The following is a 21,164-nucleotide window of genomic DNA, read 5'->3' as shown; positions in this document are numbered from 1 at the left end:
TGGAGAAAGATCCCAGGTGCCCAACTGTGCATTATTTCATCACGGATGGGCACCTTGGTAAAACCACCGGCCTTCCGTAAGCCAGCTGGATGGGTTCCTTAAATGAACAATTCAACGCATCGAGTGAGGCTGGAACCCATATCGGTTAGGGGCGAGTGATTTGAAATCAGCGGCCTCAACCACGCGCCTCCTTGTAGGCGATTCAGGAAGTTGAAACAGATTCACGAAGCTGCGAAGCTTGAAGACCCGTCTTCAGTTTGCAAACGCTCCTGCAACAAATGGTTTCTAACAGGCATGTTGAATTGCTGTCTCCTGTTGTATTTTGTTACAGCAATCCCTTATTAATTTTGTAAATAATCTTATCTTTTATAGTGACTTTGCATTTGTTTTGACACTACCACCTCCTGCAAATTAGTACTGAACGTAAGCAAGGGCAAGGGTTAGGTATATTAATTGAATTATCTAATTGCCTTTTAACCATTTCTAAAATATCACATATGCACAGAAAATCGGAACTGTCACGCGGTCACGATGATTTGGAACATATTGATACATTCACTCAAATTGTTCGCAAGAAATCGAATGATAACTTCAAACGATATACATTAAATAAATATATAAGAATATTATTCGGAAGCATAAATTGCAACTGAGCACAATCAGCACAGGCTCAGTTTGATCACAGGAGTCGGAAATTCTATCAATAAGACCATAGAAGTCTATCTTTACAAATAATACCCCCTATAAATATAAAATAAAAACCAGGAATGAAACGTCAAAAACCCAGGGTCCCCTGAAAATACGCACGGAACACAGGGTGATCGCAATTTAGCGAGCGTGGTGAAGAAATAACACTAAAGTACACCTACCACACTCGACAGTATTCAAATCCGATATACTTTACGAGAGTAATCAGACATTTTCTGAGGTTTTCCGAGATTTTCAGCTGTCGCCGAAGCCATTCGCTGACGTCACAACAATAACAACAATTACAGCGCCGGGATGAAAATAAGAAAGTAGCAATTCCCGTACTGTCTTACCTTCAAATTACATAACAGACATTTTCATATTACTCTATTCATATAAAAAAGTCATTGTTCACCAAGTATCAAATTTTAATACTGAAATTTAGATATTCCGCTGCATCGAAAAATGGATTATCCCAAGAGTACGGGTTTTCCCAATCAAATTTTGTAAATTTTCTTTTTATTGCAAAAGGAATCTAGGGGATACTATAGACTGATGTAAACATATAAATATTCTAATACTTATTTACTCGATGTGCAAATTTTAAAGGATAAAATAAGTATTTTATCTTTATCTCGGCGCTGTAATTGTTGTTGTTGTTGTGACGTCAGCGAATGGCTTCGGCGACAGCTGAAAATCTCAGAAAACCTCAGAAAATGTCTGATTACTCTTGTAAAGTGTATCAGATTTGAATACTGTCGAGTGTGGTAGGTGTATTTTAGTGTTATTTCTTCACTACGCTCGCTAAATTGCGATCACCCTGTGTTCCGTGCGTATTTTCAGGGGACCCTGGGGTTTTGACGTTTCATTCCTGGTGTTTATTTTATATATATAGGGTATATTTTTTGTAAAGATAGACTTCTATGGTCTTATTGATAGAATTTCAGACTCCTGTGGTTTGATCCATACAATGAAGTGTACAAATCTCACGCCCATTTATCATACGTATTTCGTTCATGGCGTTTTGCTGTGTTTCCTTGGGATACATGTCCACTCGCCGGGATCATTTTATTACTTAGAGGAACCGTATTTACTTTCTGTTAGTAAGTTCTGACATAAAGTCAAATTGTAAACGATGTTTATTTGCAAGTGAAAATGGACGAAACTTGCACGATCATGAGGTAATTCATTTGTGCATATTGACAATACATATTTACATAAAACAGTTATGGCAAACTAAGGCAGACAGATACAATGTTCGCATAATAAAATACATTTTTACATCGCAAAAGTTCTTGATTTATGGAGGGTATAAATTACATATTAAATGTGTTTACATTCTTACACGTACATCTTCCTGTTACAGCAATGTAATTTTCATGACAGGTAAAATAGACCATTGCGATCGAATTTTAGTTTTTCGCAGATTTTAATGTTTTCTGCTTATTAAAAAATTTGACATAAACTAACCTTAATATTTGTTCCCGAGCTAAACGCAGCTTTGCCGAATTGACATTTCAACTTTGTCCCAATTTAACAAAATTTTGCAATATTTTCAACAAATTATATTAAAACGTTTAACGTCCAACAATGTGCAAAATGTCTTGTATATGCTAAAGCAGCTAAAGCTTCTTAAGACCTTAAGGTAGTTCTGCACGTTTGATAAACCAGAAGTGATGGCGTTACGTCATTTTTCCGGAATACGTAGAATAAAGCCTGGATTCGGCGTTCGGAAATGAAATCATTTTATGAATTAATGACAACCCGTGAGTAAAGTTATTTCAATGACACTGTTAGTATCTTTCTTAAATATTATAAAAACATCTGACACGTTAGATAATTTAAAATAATGTAAAATGATGTTCACTTTAAGTATGGTTAGATATCTCAAAAAAAGTCACACGACATATTTTATTTCACCACATTATAGACCATATGTTTATTCACGACTGTGAGAGATTCCATTAAAATCTACATTGTAGAACAAAAATCTATTCGCGAAAATGTTATGAATGTTGTGATTTTCCAATAGACTCCCATGTAAAAAAAATAAAGCACTCGACCGTATCTATTTTATTTGCTGAATTTTCTAAGCATATTCTAAAGTTTTGAAAACATCAGGGTTAATTCAAACTCTACATTGTAGAAAAAAGTTCTATCCGAACGTGCAGACCTACCTTATACCCCAGTCACACATACGGTGCGGATAGCTACGTCTAGCCACGGGTAGAAACGTAGTAAACCGTATCGATCCGTACCTGAGCCGTACGGATTGGTACGGATTGATACGGATTACTGCTTTAAGGTACGGCTCAGGTACGGATCGATACAGATTACTACGTTTCTATCCGTGGCTAGACGTAGCTATCCGCGCCGTATGTGTGACTGGGGTATTAAAGAACAATCCGATGTTGTTTTTAAATTTGCCTTGTAACATAGTGTAACTGCTGATTCAGAAGCTGTTCAATCTGTTTTATTGTAACATAGCTGAATCGCATATTCAAAGCATGTTTCATATTTGGAAGAAGGTTAAATTTTGACAGTTTGCTCTGACCACAGACACTTGGGGTCTGGGTCTGTGTGAGATATTTCTGGCGAACATTTATATCTTGTGTATTTTTAAGGTAGTGGGAGATTATATATATTTTCAAATTAGTTCAAATAAGTTTAACACTGCTTGTGTGATTATAGTCTGTGCCTGGATATACGATGATGATGATAAAAATATATACAGGTGCGTAGTAGTTTGGGCTCGAGGGGTTGGGGGTTCCAGACCCCAAGTGTCTGTGGCTCTGACGAGAATAGGTTCATTCTTAAGAAAATTTGAAAAAAAAAATGCTAACTTTGTATTATCATAAAAAAATCGTTTTTATTATTAGAATATGAGAGTAATGAATTAACAGTTATAACAGTCTAGCAATTAGAAATCTATTCATTTGATACACATGTCATCGCTTATAGTCTATATTTTGTTAGGACTCTGAAGTGTGTGCCCCAAGAAAGTGGCCTTTTGAAACCGTGTTTAAGAGAAAGAAAAACGTTACTATTATTACACTCTTTAATTACGAAAAAAATTAACAAAGGTTATCTCACGATCATTAATACTCGAACAAAAACATCGATTTGGTGGTTTATAAAAATGACAAATGACATTGCTCGGAGGCAAAAACGCCATAAAATGTCAATCATCTGCAAAACCTAGAATGAAATAAAAATGACATTTAAGACAACATAAAATAAGAGCATCGGTGGTTCAGTGGTAGAATGCTCGCCTGCCACGCGGGCGGCCCGGGTTCGATTCCCGGCCGATGCATTTTTTTATTTAAGAATTTATGTATAGAAAACACGTGTATTAACGTTATTGATATACGAAAAGAAGTTATAAGTCCGCGGAATAATTTCACGAGGTGCTTAGCCCGAGTGATTTATTCTGCCGATTTATAACCGATTTTGAGTGTATTAATTTAAGTAAAACACTATACATGTGTATCTCTATACATTATTTCGGTTTTAATATGCCCTTTATTGGTCGCAACAAAAACATTGACGTCATCCTACGTTAACATGACCTCATTTAAGCTAAGTGTGTTTTAACAGAAACAAGTACATAAGAATATTATTGCATGTTCTTGCAAACTGCTGTTTTCTTGATACAAAATACAGTATGGACCAATATCTCCACCTGTGCACTTTTGATAACTGTTTTCAATTAAGCCAGTCAAGTACGTTTAATTATTTCTTGCTAATAAACTTGCCTGGTGTTTAAAACATTCTTCTAATTGTTTATATAGCTATTGATGTATTTGGATCAGCTCTGTGTACACACAATGTAATCTCTAAGAGCGTCTTTATCAAAATTTTGATGCAGAGCCTCAGGTCGCCATAGAACAGACTTTTTTGTGTGCAAAACACGGAGTGCATCGCGAGTTACTTGTGTTGCGACTGTTATAAAATATGTTAGTTCATTAATTGCTTTTTTTTCTTTTTATTTACAATATCATTTTTTGATTGTTACATTTTAATAACTTCTCCTAACGGCTGAAGAATCCTAAAGCGTATCAAATTTAGTCGCTACTAATAACCTTGTCAGTACCACTTGTGTGACGTTTAGAGCTACCAAGGTAATCCACATAAGTTTGAAATTTTCATACTTCAACCTTTTTGTGTATCACGGTAAAGTGACCGGGAAGATGGAATGGATTCAATACAGTATAATGTTGAAATTGTATGGTTTGAAATTGTTCAACGTGCAACATCTATTACCGCGATGCATCAAATGTCACGCATCGTATTGTACATTTGCGTATACTATGCATCGTATCTTACCGCTATGCGACGCGTCGCACACTGACATATTACCATTGCGTGCGCAATCATACGACACTATGGAAACCCTAACACGTTTTGATGTACATACAGATACATCATTTGATACCAGATATTTAATAAAGTAATAAGCTGTTACATATGTTGTTGTGATCGACTACATATAGGGCTCACCTGGTTAAAAATAAAATGACATATTGCTGCGCAGAACTACAGGGGAAGAATTTCTGGCTCTTCATTTGGTTGGTCACTTGTTTAAATCCTGGATGTATCCTGATGGTATTTGACCGTATTCGAACACGGCTCAGAAGCTCATGAAATAGACATCAAGCTTAATAATAAATTGTAGCATTACGAATAAAAGAAACAAGTGAGTGACACAGGCTCTTCGGCTTTCTTGTTAATAAATACGGTCAGGTCAGGCTAAGGTGTGTTTGAAAAGATACACTAACAACAACAATAACTACAACAAGGAAAAAACAAAACAATATAAAAAGTTACAGGTAAGATTGTAATGTTGGTACACGCTGTTACGAAAGTTGGTTAGTCAACTTATATTGATAATTCATATTTATGCAATACAGATATAAATAAATCGTAAAACGCGATTTCATCGTGGTTTTTACAGTACGACATAATAATTTGTAATGTAATTGAACATAATATAACAGATTTGCGACATTAAAATCAAATGGACTGTTTTCTCATTTAATTAATTTCTGAAAATTGTGTCCGCCGATATGCTTTAATTTGTTTGCCAGCAGGTCGTAATGTCTTGAGTGCATTTGTTAATATAGGTCACACACCAGTAAATAGTTTTCTATATATAGTCTATATAAACCTGACATTCTTTAAAGACCTACCAAACATAGCTAAAACCATTTCAGAGAACTCATCCTTACCTCATTTTAAAGAGTCATGATAAAACTGATATAAAATGAAAAGAAAAGTAGGGGTCATGTATCTTCTAAGAGGGATTTCTCTTGTCACATTTGCAGTGTGATTTTGATGACTGAATTACTAAAACTGCTTTTTTAAAAACAATAACATTCATTTGCCTCGCGGATAGTTTAAATGTTAAGATATGTTTAATTTTGTACGTGTATATCCTACTCGTACACATAGATGTTTATATATTTTTTTTTATTTTCCGTAGGTCTGAGCTGTCAGCATTGCGAACGCTTCACAAAACGTGCAACTGCACCAGTAAAATCAAATTTATACGTGTCAAACGAAACATTTTACCTGTAGCTAGTTAATTGATTGCAGACATTGGCCGATGTAAGCTGCCCATTTAAGGCAGCCCCTTTATGATACCTTAGAGCTTTACTACATGTACGCGTATGTAATCGCAACCCCTCTGTCGCTGTGTCTTTAAAGAATAATAAAATGTTTTTGTAAATTTCAATATAGTGCTATATATTTTGTAGTTGTAATTTTCTGAAAAAAAAAGAACCTGTAGTAGTAAATATTAAGAGTCAAAATGTGTTTCAGTTCATGGAAATTTATGCAGCGATTATTAAAGTTTGTGTGTATGTTATTCGCCTGGAACATGAAACCTTGCCAAGTTGACACTGTCAAATTAGGTCCATTTGTTTACAATCGTCAGATCATCATAATTATATAATAATGCATTAACCGGTAAATGCATTGCATGTTGCCAGGGCATTCGAATGAATGCTTTATTATACATCGGAAACTTTCTTCAAATGTGACCTACTTTATCTGTTATGCAATGTATGTGAACTAGCTAGCAATCATGCTAAAAGTTGAGCTAAGAAGATCTCTCTAAATTAAATTCATATTTCATGTATAATACGTGTATTAGAATACGCATCTGTCGTTTTGGATACACGTAATTTACAACATAAAAAAACCTTAGGAAAATTTCAATATGAGGCCGTTACAGGATTGACAAGATCTGTCTCGATAAATGATCTACTTGAAGAAATAGGATTGGTTTCTTTAAAAGCTCATTGCAGTTTATAAGTTAGGAAAAGTATACTAAAATTTCCTTAATTCTTGTAAGATACATGATCTTGTGTTGTAGCAGAAATAAGAAATTTCAAATTCCTTAGTATATCTAAATGAAGACTAAAATACATTTTCAAAGCACCCGCAATCTCCAAACACATTTTGGTAAAAGATTGCCCTCTGTGTTACACTCAAGGTGAAAAACAGATGTAATAATCTGAAAAACGGTTTATACATAAACCATTGAGATAACCCGAAATGTATTTGTGGTTATATCATCGAAAATGCTGAACATTATTTATTTTAGTGTCACAAAGAATCCACCATTTTTTGTTAAACCAGAACTATTCATTCTTTACACTTCTGACACTTTACTATTTATTCGGATCTGAGATTACTCGGACGAAAGCAATTTCTTAATTTCTTTGGCGGTACATATTATTAAAAATTCTTATTGTTTTCAGCAAGCTAGCAGTAGGTTTTTACTCTAATATTGATAAATCTCAAATTGTCTAAACTGAATAACAGTGGATGACCCTTGACCTTAACCAAGCTTCTGCGGAAAAAGATTCTTTCGAATTTCTAGAATTAATACATAGAAATATCAGTATCATATCCAATTTTGAACTAGTTTTTCTATAGGTATATTTTTCTTCAGTTTCAGCCACACTTAGTTTTTGTCTTTAAATCTTGCTTGTTATGATTCTTATTTTGTAAACATAATTTATTTCACGTAATACCCAACTTTTCAATGGAAGGGTTGTTTACTGATATTGGCATAATTTGTGGCCCGACAATATTCCTATAATTTCATTGATTTTAAATGTATACTTGTGCTGCAATTATACACATGTGTAATTATGTATGTGAAATGTCCGTTCTTTTGACACTTTATTTAGTGTACTGCTGCTCATCGATTCAATGTCACATTTTAAAAGGCTTCGTGTCGTTGTAAAGTGCATGTGCCAAGCTACTATCCGATACCTTCCTTTCATATTTTCGCCAAAGTTTGGCTCACCGTCACTTCATATGAAATGGATTATTTACAGTGTTTTGATACTTTTAGTTGGGTAAATGTACACTTTGTGCCATATTATTTTCATTTATGATTAAAACTCTTCTAAAATACAGAAGTCGATTTAGAGTTCATGAATGTATGAACAGTTTACATCAAAGTACTTTCTCTTTACCAATGTAAACATAATCTAGCATAATCCAATACCAATGTTATGATATATTCCCGCCATGTTCGATATGTTCATAATAACTTTGTAGGTGCGTTGACATGTCATTTCTAATGATATGGTGACCTCGGCTAGATTATTTATTTCAGTGTAAGATCAATGTGTCTTCATTGATTCATCAGATATGATAATGCGTTTGATATTGTGTACAAAGTCATGTGTACTAGGCAAGGCAGACATCGTATGTTTTGTAAATACAGGTTTTGATGTTACGTAAATTATATACCAATCTGTTTCATCATGGAAGAATATAAATAAAGTTATTAAAAGGCTTTGTTCCATTGGAAAATAACTTAGGGAGTCCGTGGCACTTTGGTTAGCAGGTTGGACTACAACGCCAGCGCCTGCGGTCTGGGTTTGATTCCCGGTCACGGCTGATAACACGACTAGTATTTAGTGCTGGGTGATTTACTTAAAGTGGTACTGTTTCCAGCAGTATCGGCCTAGACTGAATGCTGGGGAGGTAAATATGATGCCTGCCTTGGGCTCGGTTGGAAATAAGTTGTTCCATCCATTCCAGGTAGGGACTTCCATCGTTTCTACCTTAAATATAACTTTTAGCACTAAAAACTTAAAAAGTGCCTAAATAGGAGATCATAATATTAGATGAAACTAATTAATAAGTCAAAATCAAAGTATCAAGAAACAACTGGATCAGAACAGATATGTCAATTACAACAAGATAATGTCATTAAGCATGTCAAAACCGGTCTTTGGAGTCCATATTTCATACACTTCAGCATCATTAAGACGATAAGAACCAACAGACAACGGTTTATTCGGTAATACCATCGAGCATATACTAACTGGAGATCATACATTATATGATTAAATAAAGTAATTCAAATTGATGAAATATGTTAGCTAGAAATTGTTCGCCCATTGTACGTTATTTGCTTGCATCCCTATTCCTGGTATACGTCGGATGAAGTGTTGACAACCGAAACATACTAAGCATTAAACATAAAAGACATAAACCTGTTCGCACTTCCGTAGACATACCTTATCGACATGACGTCATAAATAATAAACAAAAATATAATTTTGAATACAATGATTTGTTTTGCGTGATTTGGAACCATGGTGTCCATTAATTGTTCTTCAATAACTGAAACCGATTTTAGTGGCGTGTATGTGTTGCGATTGTCGTGGTCAATTACGAACAAACTCAATCAAAACGTGTCTATTAATACAACGCTTAGTTGTATATATAATCTTTTTTTCCCTTTAAATTCACTTTAAACTGTTTAGAAAGATGTTGCTCACATCGCTGTTAGAAGATTTTAAGCGTTCACGAAGTATATATTTTTTTCTGTACAAAAAATTCGGCTTAAGCCAGTGCTAGGGGGCTCTCATGTACAGACTCTATTAGACTGTATCTTGGTTGCGTTCTATGCTTCCGAAGGATCTTTTCACGTTTTATATTAAATTCAATATGTTTTTTGTAAAGAATTAAGTAATATGGTACAAATTGTGACATTGCTTTTCATTAAAACAACGCAGTATCCTAATAAGAAAATGAAGGAAAGTAATACCTTAAATGATAAAAAACTGCTTTGGCAAAGATTGTAGGTTCAAATGCATTTTTATTGTCAGTCTAACCAATACTGCCACAATTTAAACTTTTGAAACAGTTCAGTCTTAATATTCTATTTTAATGTTTTAAAAGGGTTATCAAAGGTTTATGTGTCCCGTACGTCTTATCGCTGTAAAACAAGGTATTTCAAAAGTGTCTCAGCTTTTGAACGTATCGCCACACTTGAAGGTAATATATGAGATCACGGGATAATTTACAAGAGAGACAAAACACTGTCTTTGTTTTGGATATAATCACTAATGTTTTAGAAGCAAGAATTACTACCCGTATGACAAATCATGTGAACAAATTAGACACACACAGATCTGACGCTTCCAAATATGTGAAATATCATTTTGCCTCAGTTGTTGCGATATAAAGGTCACGTACTTGGACTTTCTGGTCATGTACAAATTGAAAATTAGAAGAAAAGTCTACTAGCCCGATACTAAACCTGTTTCACACAAGTCCTGATTCAAGATTGATTGTTCAAATATAACTATGCTGATTTGTTGCAAACCTTGGCCATAATTAAGAGCTAAAATAATAACATCTTCAAACAATATCGTGTAAATTATATGTCCTATTATAAATTAATCATAAATATCTTCACCAAGATTGTGTAATATACTTTCGATTTTGTAAACAAACAGAGCCTACATATTTAAAAACTAGTAAATCTTCAAATGCCGTCTGGTTTTGAAGATTTACACAGAGATTTCATTTGATGTTGACCTCGCGACAAAGTATAATATGAAAGCCACTTTATTTTGTCAAACACGTACCTGCAGGATGGGAATAACACTTTTTCCTATATGGCCCTATGTAGAACTCAAACAAAAATATTAACTCTGAATATGCAGGCAAGTTTTCAACTTAACTCGGAAGAAATGTTTCTTGTTTGACTCTCTAGCAGAAGTGTTTCCTATTTTAGCGTGGAAATTAAGATGAACGATATAGAACCATCATTTACCGTTTCTTTTTGTTATAAGCTGTATTTCTTTAAGACGTTTGACGAGGGACTTGCAAGAGGTTTTGTAAATGTGGTTAAATTTCTTTCAAACCTTAAAAATAACCTACGTTTACCGAAACACATTTTTAAAAATGTTCACCCGGTCGAGAAACGCTTTGATAATCTTCGTTTCTTCTGGACTTTAAAAGAATAAAAACAAAAAAATCGTTAGCCTTGGAATAAAAAGAAGTCAAAAGGACTCAGGTCTTGTAATAAAGTTTACCACATGTACAGTTTCAGACGCTTATAAAAGCTTAACTTCTTCGCACTTGTGAGAAGAAAATTGGTCATAAATCAGATGGACGCCTGACCATCCTTTACGCGGACGCTTCATATTGAAAAACATTTTCACTTTCTTCAGCACTTCTTATAAAAGCATCCTGTTACTGTATGTCCCGATTGACGAGCACTTGTACTACTGGCCCGCCAGAAATAAAAACAAAGTTATACAACATTTTCACAGTACTGACGGTTCTCTTGTCAATACATGAGCGTGCACGAATTGTTCGTTTCTATTGCTTGTTCTCTGTGGCTCAAACGTGTACACCCAGGTTTTTCACCTATTCTCAAGTAAGAAAAAGCCGAGTCGGACGATAACAGTTATTGATTTTCTTTTAGAAGTTCTTGGGAATACTATAGACGCTGTTTTGTTTCTTTGTCAATGAACAAATAAGGTAGTCACCTTGCACAAATCTTTATCAGGTGCAAATGCATTTTCAGAATCGTTGACACGCTGCTCTCTGATATCCCAGTATATCTATAGGGTATCCGTTCCTCAACATTTATACAGTGATGTTTGCCTTGTCAATGGAGGTTTCAGGTCTACAAAGGCGGACGTCAGTTTGACAGCAAATATCTTAAACCCACTCAAGTTTAGTATGGTATTTTATATAGCGAAAAATTATTATAAGTTTAGGAACATTTGGACGTTAATGTATAACCTCTCTTTTATATATTGTTATCGGTCGAAATACACTTATTATTTACTTGTATTTTCACTTCCCGGTTTTATCTTTTAGATTTATGTTACCGTTTTAAAGATAGCATGAACGAATTTTAAGTTTTCATAATGAAGGGATTACCAGCATTAGTGCTTACATACGTATTCAATGTACTTGCAGTTGCATCAACAGGTATAGTATTTTACTTAAAGCAGGTGTAGTGTGGGGGAATACACGTGACATTATTTGCTTTATTCGTACAGGTAATGTGGATTGTCATTTGTCAATGATTATTTTGTGTTCTTTTTTTTTTTAATTCCAAAATACATAAAGCCATGCCATCTGACATTTAAATGAAACCAAACATGGTCACAATTGTGTAATATGACCTTCGTTTTTTTCTCTACGCGTACATTTTATTCATTCAGACAAAGAAGAGATATTGCGTTTTGGCATTATTTCAAGACGTTTATAAACCTGTCATGTCTAAAGATTTGTACGTAAAGTGCAGTATTTTATAATAATGATTTATAAACGGATGTGCCTGTTCACAAGTGCCATATCATTAATTGTTACAACTTTTGATATTGAGCGAATATCAGCAGTATCTCGGTTTGAGCACATCTATCCAGAATATGAAATGCGCGATGCTGTTGTTCTTTACATGTGACCGATACCTATACATAAAATTTACTTTTCTTTCTTTTCATTTTCTGACCGTTCAATTATTAATTATTCCTCTAACACGTAGAACGGTCATTAGCATAAAGTTTCGTAGAGAGGTGTCGTAGTACTTAACGTCAATTATATGATTTTGACCGGAATTGTAAGGAAAGATATAGCTTTTGCAAACAATGCTTACGGTCAGCATCAAGCGCACTTTATTCCATATACGAACCATTTTTGCACTGTTTGTACATTGAGTGTAAGATATCGAGAGATGGGAAAAGAACAACATTTGACAATAATTTTAAAGGCATGTAGCCCACAATTTCATATTGGAAATAAGAATAGTTTATGTAAACATAGAATTAACATGTTTATATGTATAAACACTTCTATGCATTAGGTTTATAGTAGCACACACTTAATTCATTTCTAAACATGTCTAAATATGCACTATCTATAAAAAACGGGAAGTTTTCTTAACAGTCGTCTGTTACCGCGTGAATTTTTTTTATGAATGTAGCTCTATGTACAAGTTATATAATTCATACATGTAGAATATAATTGATGAGGATTTTCTACATTTGAAGTTAACATTAAAATATATAATATTTAGTGAAAGATAGGTACAGGATACCTTTAAAAGGTAAAATCATAATGTAAAATATTTTTGTCTGATTTTGTTTGTTTAAGAGATATGCGGTATATTTAGATAAAGCAGTAAAATATCTAGATAAAACTTCTAGTGTAAACAGAAACCAACACAAAAAATATCTCGCGTATCAAAACTGATAATGGCAAATAAATAAATATGTTGATCCCTGTAATATCAGGAAATTTCGTGAGAAATCGATTTTGGTCATACTCGTTAACTGTGCTTATTTGCAAATATAGCCCCCTAGGCCTATAAGTATTATTGTTTGTTTTCGGTTGCATGCTAAAAAATTAGGGAAGGTAGGTCGGTATTTTTTTTTGTTGGATTTTATTTTATTAAGTTGGACTTTTCGGAAATTATTTTTGTGTAAAAAATATTATTATCATCATTATCATTATTTATTATTATTATTATTATTGTTATTATTATACCAGATTTATTTAGCATTCTTTTGGTGATAAACAAGTTCAAAGGCTCTTTACGTAATTGTAAAGCATAATGAATATAAATAAGGGGGTTATGCCTTTAGAGCATCAGTCAGTTGATTTCTAACATCTTTGACCAGGTTTAAAGGATAAAAAGTGTTGTCACAGGTCTTACAAGGTCTGTTTCTATCGAACGTCTTCTTAATGAAATTGGTTGGGTATCTCTGTCCGATAGACGAAACATTCAGAAACTTGTTACCATGTATAAAGCTAAGCATCGTACATTACCGGACTATCTATTAAATCTTATTCCAGATACAGTTGCCAATGATATACTCTATCTTCTAAGAAACAGAAATGATTATAATACAGTTGCTCGTCGTACGCAAATCTTTGCTAACTCGTTTATTCCATCAGCTTCTTCTTTATGGAACGATTTAGAATCCGATATAAGAGAGTCATCCACAATTCATATTTTTAAATCAAAACTTAAACTTAAATACAAACCTCATCTGTATTTTTGTATTGGCGAAAGGCTGTATTCGGTTTACCATGCTCAAATGCGTAATAAATGCAGTAATATAAATGCTGATTTATATAAAAATCATTTTGAGAGACAATGCTGCATGTGATTGTGGTCACGATACTGAAGATGCCGAACATTTTCTCTTTAAGTGTAGACATTATGCTTTACAAAGAATACAACTTTTTAACGCCAAACGTATTTTTCATCCACTGAATACGCGTACTCTTTTGTTTGGAGATGAAAATTATACTGAAGAAGAAAATTCACTAATATTTTTAGAAGTACAAAAATATATCTAACATACAAATCGTTTTCGTTAAGATATCTGATTGCTGCCGTATTACTTTAGTATATAAACTTAACGCAGTTGTACCTCACACATCAAGTTACGACCCTTGGAAGACTCTGGACTCTCCCTCTTCTTATATTACCATCTATCTAATAGTATCTTTCGTTTAATTTCTACAGTTAAGTCATTCTACTTATTCTCCAACATTGTTGTTATTCATTTCGCTTAACTTCGATCTCTTCCAATTTCATAAGAATACAATGCAATCTATAATATAAAATTTTCCTTTAAAAATATACCTTCGGGGACGGACCGAACTACTAATGTTATATGAACTTGTGGTCCAACCCTTTTACCTTTCTTAGAATGTTTTGCATATTTTCTGTATATGTACATTGTATATGTTGTCACAAAAAGGAAGGAATAAAATATGTTTAAATCAAATACAGTTCAACACGAAGTTTTACTGGGCTAAATTCAAACTTGAAAATTATTTCTGATGCTATGTAATAAAAAACCTAGTGGAAACTTTTGACCGCCATGGCATTCAATGTAATGTATATTCTACAACGCACACCAATTTAGTTTTCTAAAATAGTTAATTTTTTGACTCGCGAAAATAATTGATTAGCTGTAGATAAAAGCCAGCGACAGATCAATATAATAAATTGCCTTTAGATATTTGTTATCTTTCTGTTCGGTCAATAATTCCCTATCTAATACTTACTTTCAAGTATTTTTTATTCTAACACGACCAGCAAATAATCAACATGCATTTAAAACAAAATCTATCTCGGGTTATTCTGCAATAATCAACGCACGTGCAATGAGGTCATCAGATCCAGGTGCGTAGCACGGTCGTAAAAAGCAGTTACCATTTTTTCTAACACTGTTGATACTAGTATGTCGTGTTAGAATCGAAATAACAACTTCCCAAGTGTGATTCATCGTAGAATAACCCGAGTTTTTCGTTCTTATGCGAAACAATATATCACTCAGGTATACGGCCTTCGGGATATATTCTTACGCATAAGAACTCAAAACACGGGTTAGTCTACGATACAACACACTTGGGAACTTATTAGTTTTTTAAGTTTAACTGCATATTTTTCCTGTCAAAAGAATATGGCGGAAATAACCATCACAGAATTTATGACTTTGATTTCATAGTAATCAATTAGTTTTTCGCTAGTTAATGACATGCCCAACGTGTTTTTGCAGACCTTCGAGGAGAACTAGTGCATAGGTATATTGTGTATGACCAACATTAACCATATTCAAAATTCTTCTAAAATCAACACAGTAAAAATGTTAGCTGAGCAAAATTTATGTATGGAATTACACTTAAAAGAATTGGAACAAATTGATAATTAATTAACTTGCCACTAAATTGTAGATTGTATTGTGTAAATTGTGTCCGAAAAAATTGTTTATGACTATGCAAGAAGTGAATGTTATTAGCTCACCGGTCACATAGTGACAGGGTTAGCTTTGGTGATCGCCCTTCGCCCGTCGTCCATCCGTTCGTCCACAATTTTTTGTGAACACGATAGAGACCTCACAACTTGTACTGGCATAATATCTCGGATCCTTTCGGAAACTTGCCAGACTTCTTCATGGGTTCCAGAGTTATGGCCCCTTAACGGGCCAACAATAGCTATTTTTTTGGCCTGTGAACAAGTTAGAAACCACATTTTGCAATTGCTTTTAATAAAACTTACAAACAACTTGTAATGATATAATATCTCGGTTCCTTTTGAAAATTGGCCAGATTCCATCATGGGTTTCAGAGTTATGGCCCCTTAAAGGGCCAAAATTTGCTATATTTGGTTTGTAAACACGATAGAGACCACATTTTGCAATTGATTCTAAAAGAACTTGCACAAAACTTGTATTGGCATATTATTTCGTTTCCTTTCAAAATCTGGCCAGATCCCATCATGGGTTCTAGAGTTATGGCAACTTATAGTGTCGAATAATTGCTATTGTGGTTTTTGCAGCCATATAAAGACTTCATTTATGGTTTGATTTAATACAAACTTGCAAAATATCTTTAACATCAATAGATCTTGGATTCCATGATGAATTCGGCAGATCCAATCTCTCCGGAGTTACGGCCCTTGATTGACCGCTGAAAGAGCCAAAATTTGTTAATTTTACCCCGTGAACACGATAGAAGTGACATTTTGCATTGGATTTTGACCACAGTTACAAACAACTTGAGTCAAAATAATATATCGGTTCTTTTTGAAAACCGACTAGATTCTGTCATGAGTTTCTGCCCCTGAAATGAAAAAAAAATTCTATATTGGCCCTTTTAGCCATATGGAGGTTTCATTTATGCTTTGATTTGATACAAACTTGCACAGAATGTTTATCTTGATGATCTCTAGGCCAAGTTTGAAACTGGATTTAGTGGGGTTAAAAACTAGGTCACCAGGTCAAATCATAAGAAAAGCTTGTTAACATCCTATAGGCCACATTTATGACCCTATTAATGAAACTTGGTCAGAATTTTCATCTTTGTGATTGCTAGGCCAAGTTCGAAACCGGATCATGCGGGTTCAAAAAATAGGCCACTCTCTCAAATCAAAGGAAGTGCTTGTTAACACTCTAGGGGCCACATTTATAATCTTATCTGCATGAAACTTAGTCAGAATGTTTATCTTCATACTTTCTATGCCAAGTTTAAATTTGGGTCATATAGGGTAAAAAATAGGACACCCTGTCAAATCAAAGGAAAAGCTTGTTAACACTTGATGCCACATTTATTATCCTATCTTCATGAAACTTGGTCAGAATGTTCATCTTGATGATTGCTAGGCCATGTCTGAACCTGGGTCATGTGGGTTAAAAAACTAGGTCACCCGCGTAAATCAAAGGAAATACTTGTTGACATTCTAGAGGCCATATCTTGACCGTATCATCATGAAATTTGGTAACAATGTTTATCTTGACGATTCCTGTGCCAAGTCCGAAACTGGGTCATGTGGAGTCAAAAACTAGGTCACCGCTCAAATCAAAGGAACAGCTTCTTAACACTGTAGAGGCCACATTTATGATCCTGTCTTCATGAAACGCGGTCAGAATGTTTATCTTGATTTTGTTTGTTTGTTTTGGGTTTAACACCGTTTTTCAACAGTATTTCAGTCATGTAACGGCGGGCAGTTAACCTAACCAGTGTTCCTCTATTCTGTACCAGTACAAACCTGTTCTCCGCCAGTAACTGCCAACTTCCCCACATGAATTTTCAGAGATGAAGGACGAATGATATCAGACACAATGTCTTTAATCAAATCGTCACGGAGAATACGCCCCGCCGGGGGATCGAACTCGCGACCCCACGATCCGTAGACCGACGCCCTTCCTACTGAGCTAAGCGGGCGGACTTGTTTATCTTGATGATTCCAAGGTTAAGTTTAACAGGTGAGCGATATAGGGTCTTTATGACCCTCTTGTGTATAGTTATGTTCTAACTATCTGAAATTACTATTCGTATCAAGCATCATGTTTTCCTGTGTACTGTAACATTATGTTGAACCGCACATTGTGTATATGAAATGTTTGGGCCAATGAACATGGCTTTTATTCACTTTTTAGATGTATAATAAGGGGATTACTGCCTTGTACAATGCACCTACCATCCAAACTAAGTAAACAGTATAATTGCAAAATTCTTACTGTATATTCATTTATCTATTTGAACATTTGGCTTTTTTTAACTGAGTAAATCTAGTAAATCTGACCAGGGTATAACCAAGCGCACAAACTAAATAGAATATAATTTTTTTCAAACCTTGTTTTGGAATCTGATAAATTATCTCCATAATATTTGCATAATGCGGCATCTTTCTTGTTAAAAGATGTTTTTCCTCACCTCTAAAATGAACTTAGAAAGACAGTACAAATATGACGATGATTATTCTTTAGTAAAACATATGTTTTCATTTTGTAAGCTCTTATCATTTTGTTATGTAACAAAGCTTATTCATAATTAGAAAGTTACATTCAAACTTAGGCATATACTACAAATTATTGCAATGTATTATTTTAATTCTGTAAATTCTTGTCATTTCCCTATTTTAAGTGACTGTAAAGTAATACAATTTGTTGCAAGAATTTAAAATCGTGTGATCATTTATATGCTAAATATAAATAAAATTTGACTATTTTACCATTGATTATTCCAAGTACTAATGCAATTTCATTTCTGACTACCTATCTAATTAATTTATGACCGTGTGTATGTGTACAGACTGAGTGAAAATATCTTACCCATGCTGCTGAAGCAAAGTCAGAATTTCCCTGGTCCACTAACAATGTCTAGGCCATTTAGGTTTTGTGAATCGTAACTGGAATTTACTTTGGAATTAATTTGTAATCAAGACACCAAATATATAAAATTCATCTTGCCAGTCGACTTTCAATGAGAGCATTTCTTTATTTATATATCATGTTTTTCTGCATATATAGATGATGCCCCGGGTATATATTGCAACCTCGTTTATCAAACCTGGAATGAAGCAGTGAAATATTGTAAAGACAATGGTGGGAATTTGGTTTCGTATCAGACAGTTGTAGGTAAAACTCTTAGCGGAATTCACCTGAAAGGAGATATAGATATCTGGACAGCCGATTATGCGTGGGAACCAGCACAAAATGGAATAAGTAATGAATAAACTGTAACAGTTATGTTTTCACTGAATTAATATTTTACATATCTCTCTTAAGTTTCTCGTTAATTAAAGACGACTGTATTGTAGAGTGTGAAAAGTAAGGAGTATATTTTGATTAACATTTTAAAAAAAAACTCTGATGTAATACGTGACAAGCTCTGCAATTAAGGTTAATAATGTTCACATCCACATATTGAGTGAACTTAACTGTCTTACGAGATAACATTGAGGTCGATGCACAGTGCTTATTTCTGGGTGCGAGTGAACATAAACATATACAGAAGTCGTATATAACTGTATGGAATGATTAATACTAATGACATTACTCGTTATATATATTCAAATCTCTGTTATCATGTCTCGCAAATCAGCAGTGACATTTTAGTCTTTTCAGTTGATACTGAACAGGAAAACTATAAATTCCCTCTCTAATATACTGGATATTTTCTATAGGTGTATTTCATTTTACAATCAACATTGATTTAAATTGTAAACATAGTCCAAAATACTGTTAGCTAAACTGTAGAACAGTGGAACAGACCGATAAAATACTTAAGACCTTCCCGGAATTCTAATCCATGACTTTTCACGCCTAAGTGTTACACTTTACCACATTTCTTTAACAACAGTTTCTATGTATAGGCAGTGTAAGTGCTCCCTTATATTATATCCGTCTAAATTACATGAACTCGAACAATTATGTTACAACGACATGTTTAAGGTATTTTGGACCACTGGCTTGTGTATCGTCTTTGTTTGCTCACGGCAATATATATAATTTTCCTACCATTGTTAATCCCTAAATACTGCCTTAATTTCTATGATATGTTTTATGAGTATGATTCATCAATTAGTTGTACCAATGACACTAACCGAAACTTTTTATATTTTTATGCGATTTGAGAAGATTAACATCGTTAGAAATTTCATTTACAAATGAAATACCTCCCAGCAAAAAAAACTAAAACTAAAATAACCGAATTCGAACTAAACTAGGACTCTTAGTTTGGTCTCTGTATTGCAATACACATCAGTACTGGTACAACATATTGCCATATTATCAAGATTGCTGTAGTATTCATGCCTGTTATATTTTATGTTCAAATACAGAACAAATGTGATCTTAAGGGGCCTCAGCAGCCAAGTGGTTAAGGCCTCTGACTTCAAATCAGTTGCCCCTCAGTGATGTGGTTTCGTGCCTCGCTAAGGGCCTTTGAATTCTTCATGTCAGGAGGCCATCCAGATGGCTGGCGAAAGGCCATTGGTTCTGCCTAGGTGCCCGCCCGAGATAATAGCTGATACCATATAATGTCATGTAGAAACGCACGCGATAGGCAAATGCCTATAACATTGAATAAGACATTTGGTTTGATAAAATACTTTTTAAGAGTTTAATACATCAATACATGTTGTTTTAAAACATTTGCAGTAAATAATGCACATCTTCATAAAACTATTGATAAAGCTATACATGTAAAGTAGTATGAAGCCTCTCCAAGTAACAAAATCAAAGATTGTTTCATAGCTCGAAAGACTACTGGACAGATCAAGGATCTTCCCCATTATGAGAATAAACAACACTTATTGATCATTCAATATATTTGATTACACATCAAAACCAGACTCAGTCAATCAACAAAATTTGATTTTTATTTCCTCTTATTTATTCTTTTAAGTAAATTATAGTAATTCATACTTTTTCCATGGTGAAATGGCATATTGTGCTAATTGAAAGATCGTATTCATCTTGGTAGAAAATGATATGGTATTTATCTACGTAGATGACTTTCGGTCAATGCAGAGCTCCAATGTTTTTTTTTTATTAACCGAGTCATATATTGTTCGCAATTAAGTTAGGCCCCGACGAAGTTTTATGTTAAGTGTTTGTGTTACAAGGCAGAGTATACAAATACAAGAATCCCACAATATTTTCAATGCTTCTAATTTCAATACAAGCAGCTAACGCCTGACGGCGTTTTGGCAGGTTTTCCGAATTAGGTGATAATGAGTTAAAGTTCTAATAAAGGCATATAATAAATAACCCCCAAATTGACTAGAGTTGTCACAGGAGTGACGAATTATACCCCCACAATGTCAAAGGACTAGGCAGAAATTGCTTGACATTTGACCTACTGACCTCAAAATTAATAGGGTCATGATCAACCTC

General features: G+C 34.1%; 1 protein-coding gene and 1 non-coding gene across 2 annotated transcripts in view; both read left to right on the top strand.

The window, feature by feature from the left end:
- The first annotated feature begins 3,929 nt into the window (after nt 1-3,929).
- Trnag-gcc (transfer RNA glycine (anticodon GCC)) lies at nt 3,930-4,000 on the top strand. The gene has a single exon. It is a non-coding gene; the product is annotated as a tRNA-Gly (tRNA).
- Nucleotides 4,001-11,834: 7,834 nt separating this feature from the next.
- LOC128546174 (uncharacterized) overlaps nt 11,835-21,164 on the top strand; it is a 53,775-nt gene continuing 44,445 nt past the window's right edge. Inside the window, exon 1 of the mRNA XM_053551396.1 lies at nt 11,835-11,952. Within this exon, the coding sequence (XP_053407371.1) occupies nt 11,889-11,952 (64 nt within the window). The 5' untranslated portion in view covers nt 11,835-11,888. The remainder of the gene's footprint in view (nt 11,953-21,164) is intronic.

This window comes from Mercenaria mercenaria, chromosome 9 (assembly GCF_021730395.1).
Source record: "Mercenaria mercenaria strain notata chromosome 9, MADL_Memer_1, whole genome shotgun sequence".
Taxonomy (NCBI): Eukaryota; Metazoa; Mollusca; class Bivalvia; order Venerida; family Veneridae; genus Mercenaria; species Mercenaria mercenaria.
This window is presented reverse-complemented; position numbering and strand designations above follow the sequence as displayed.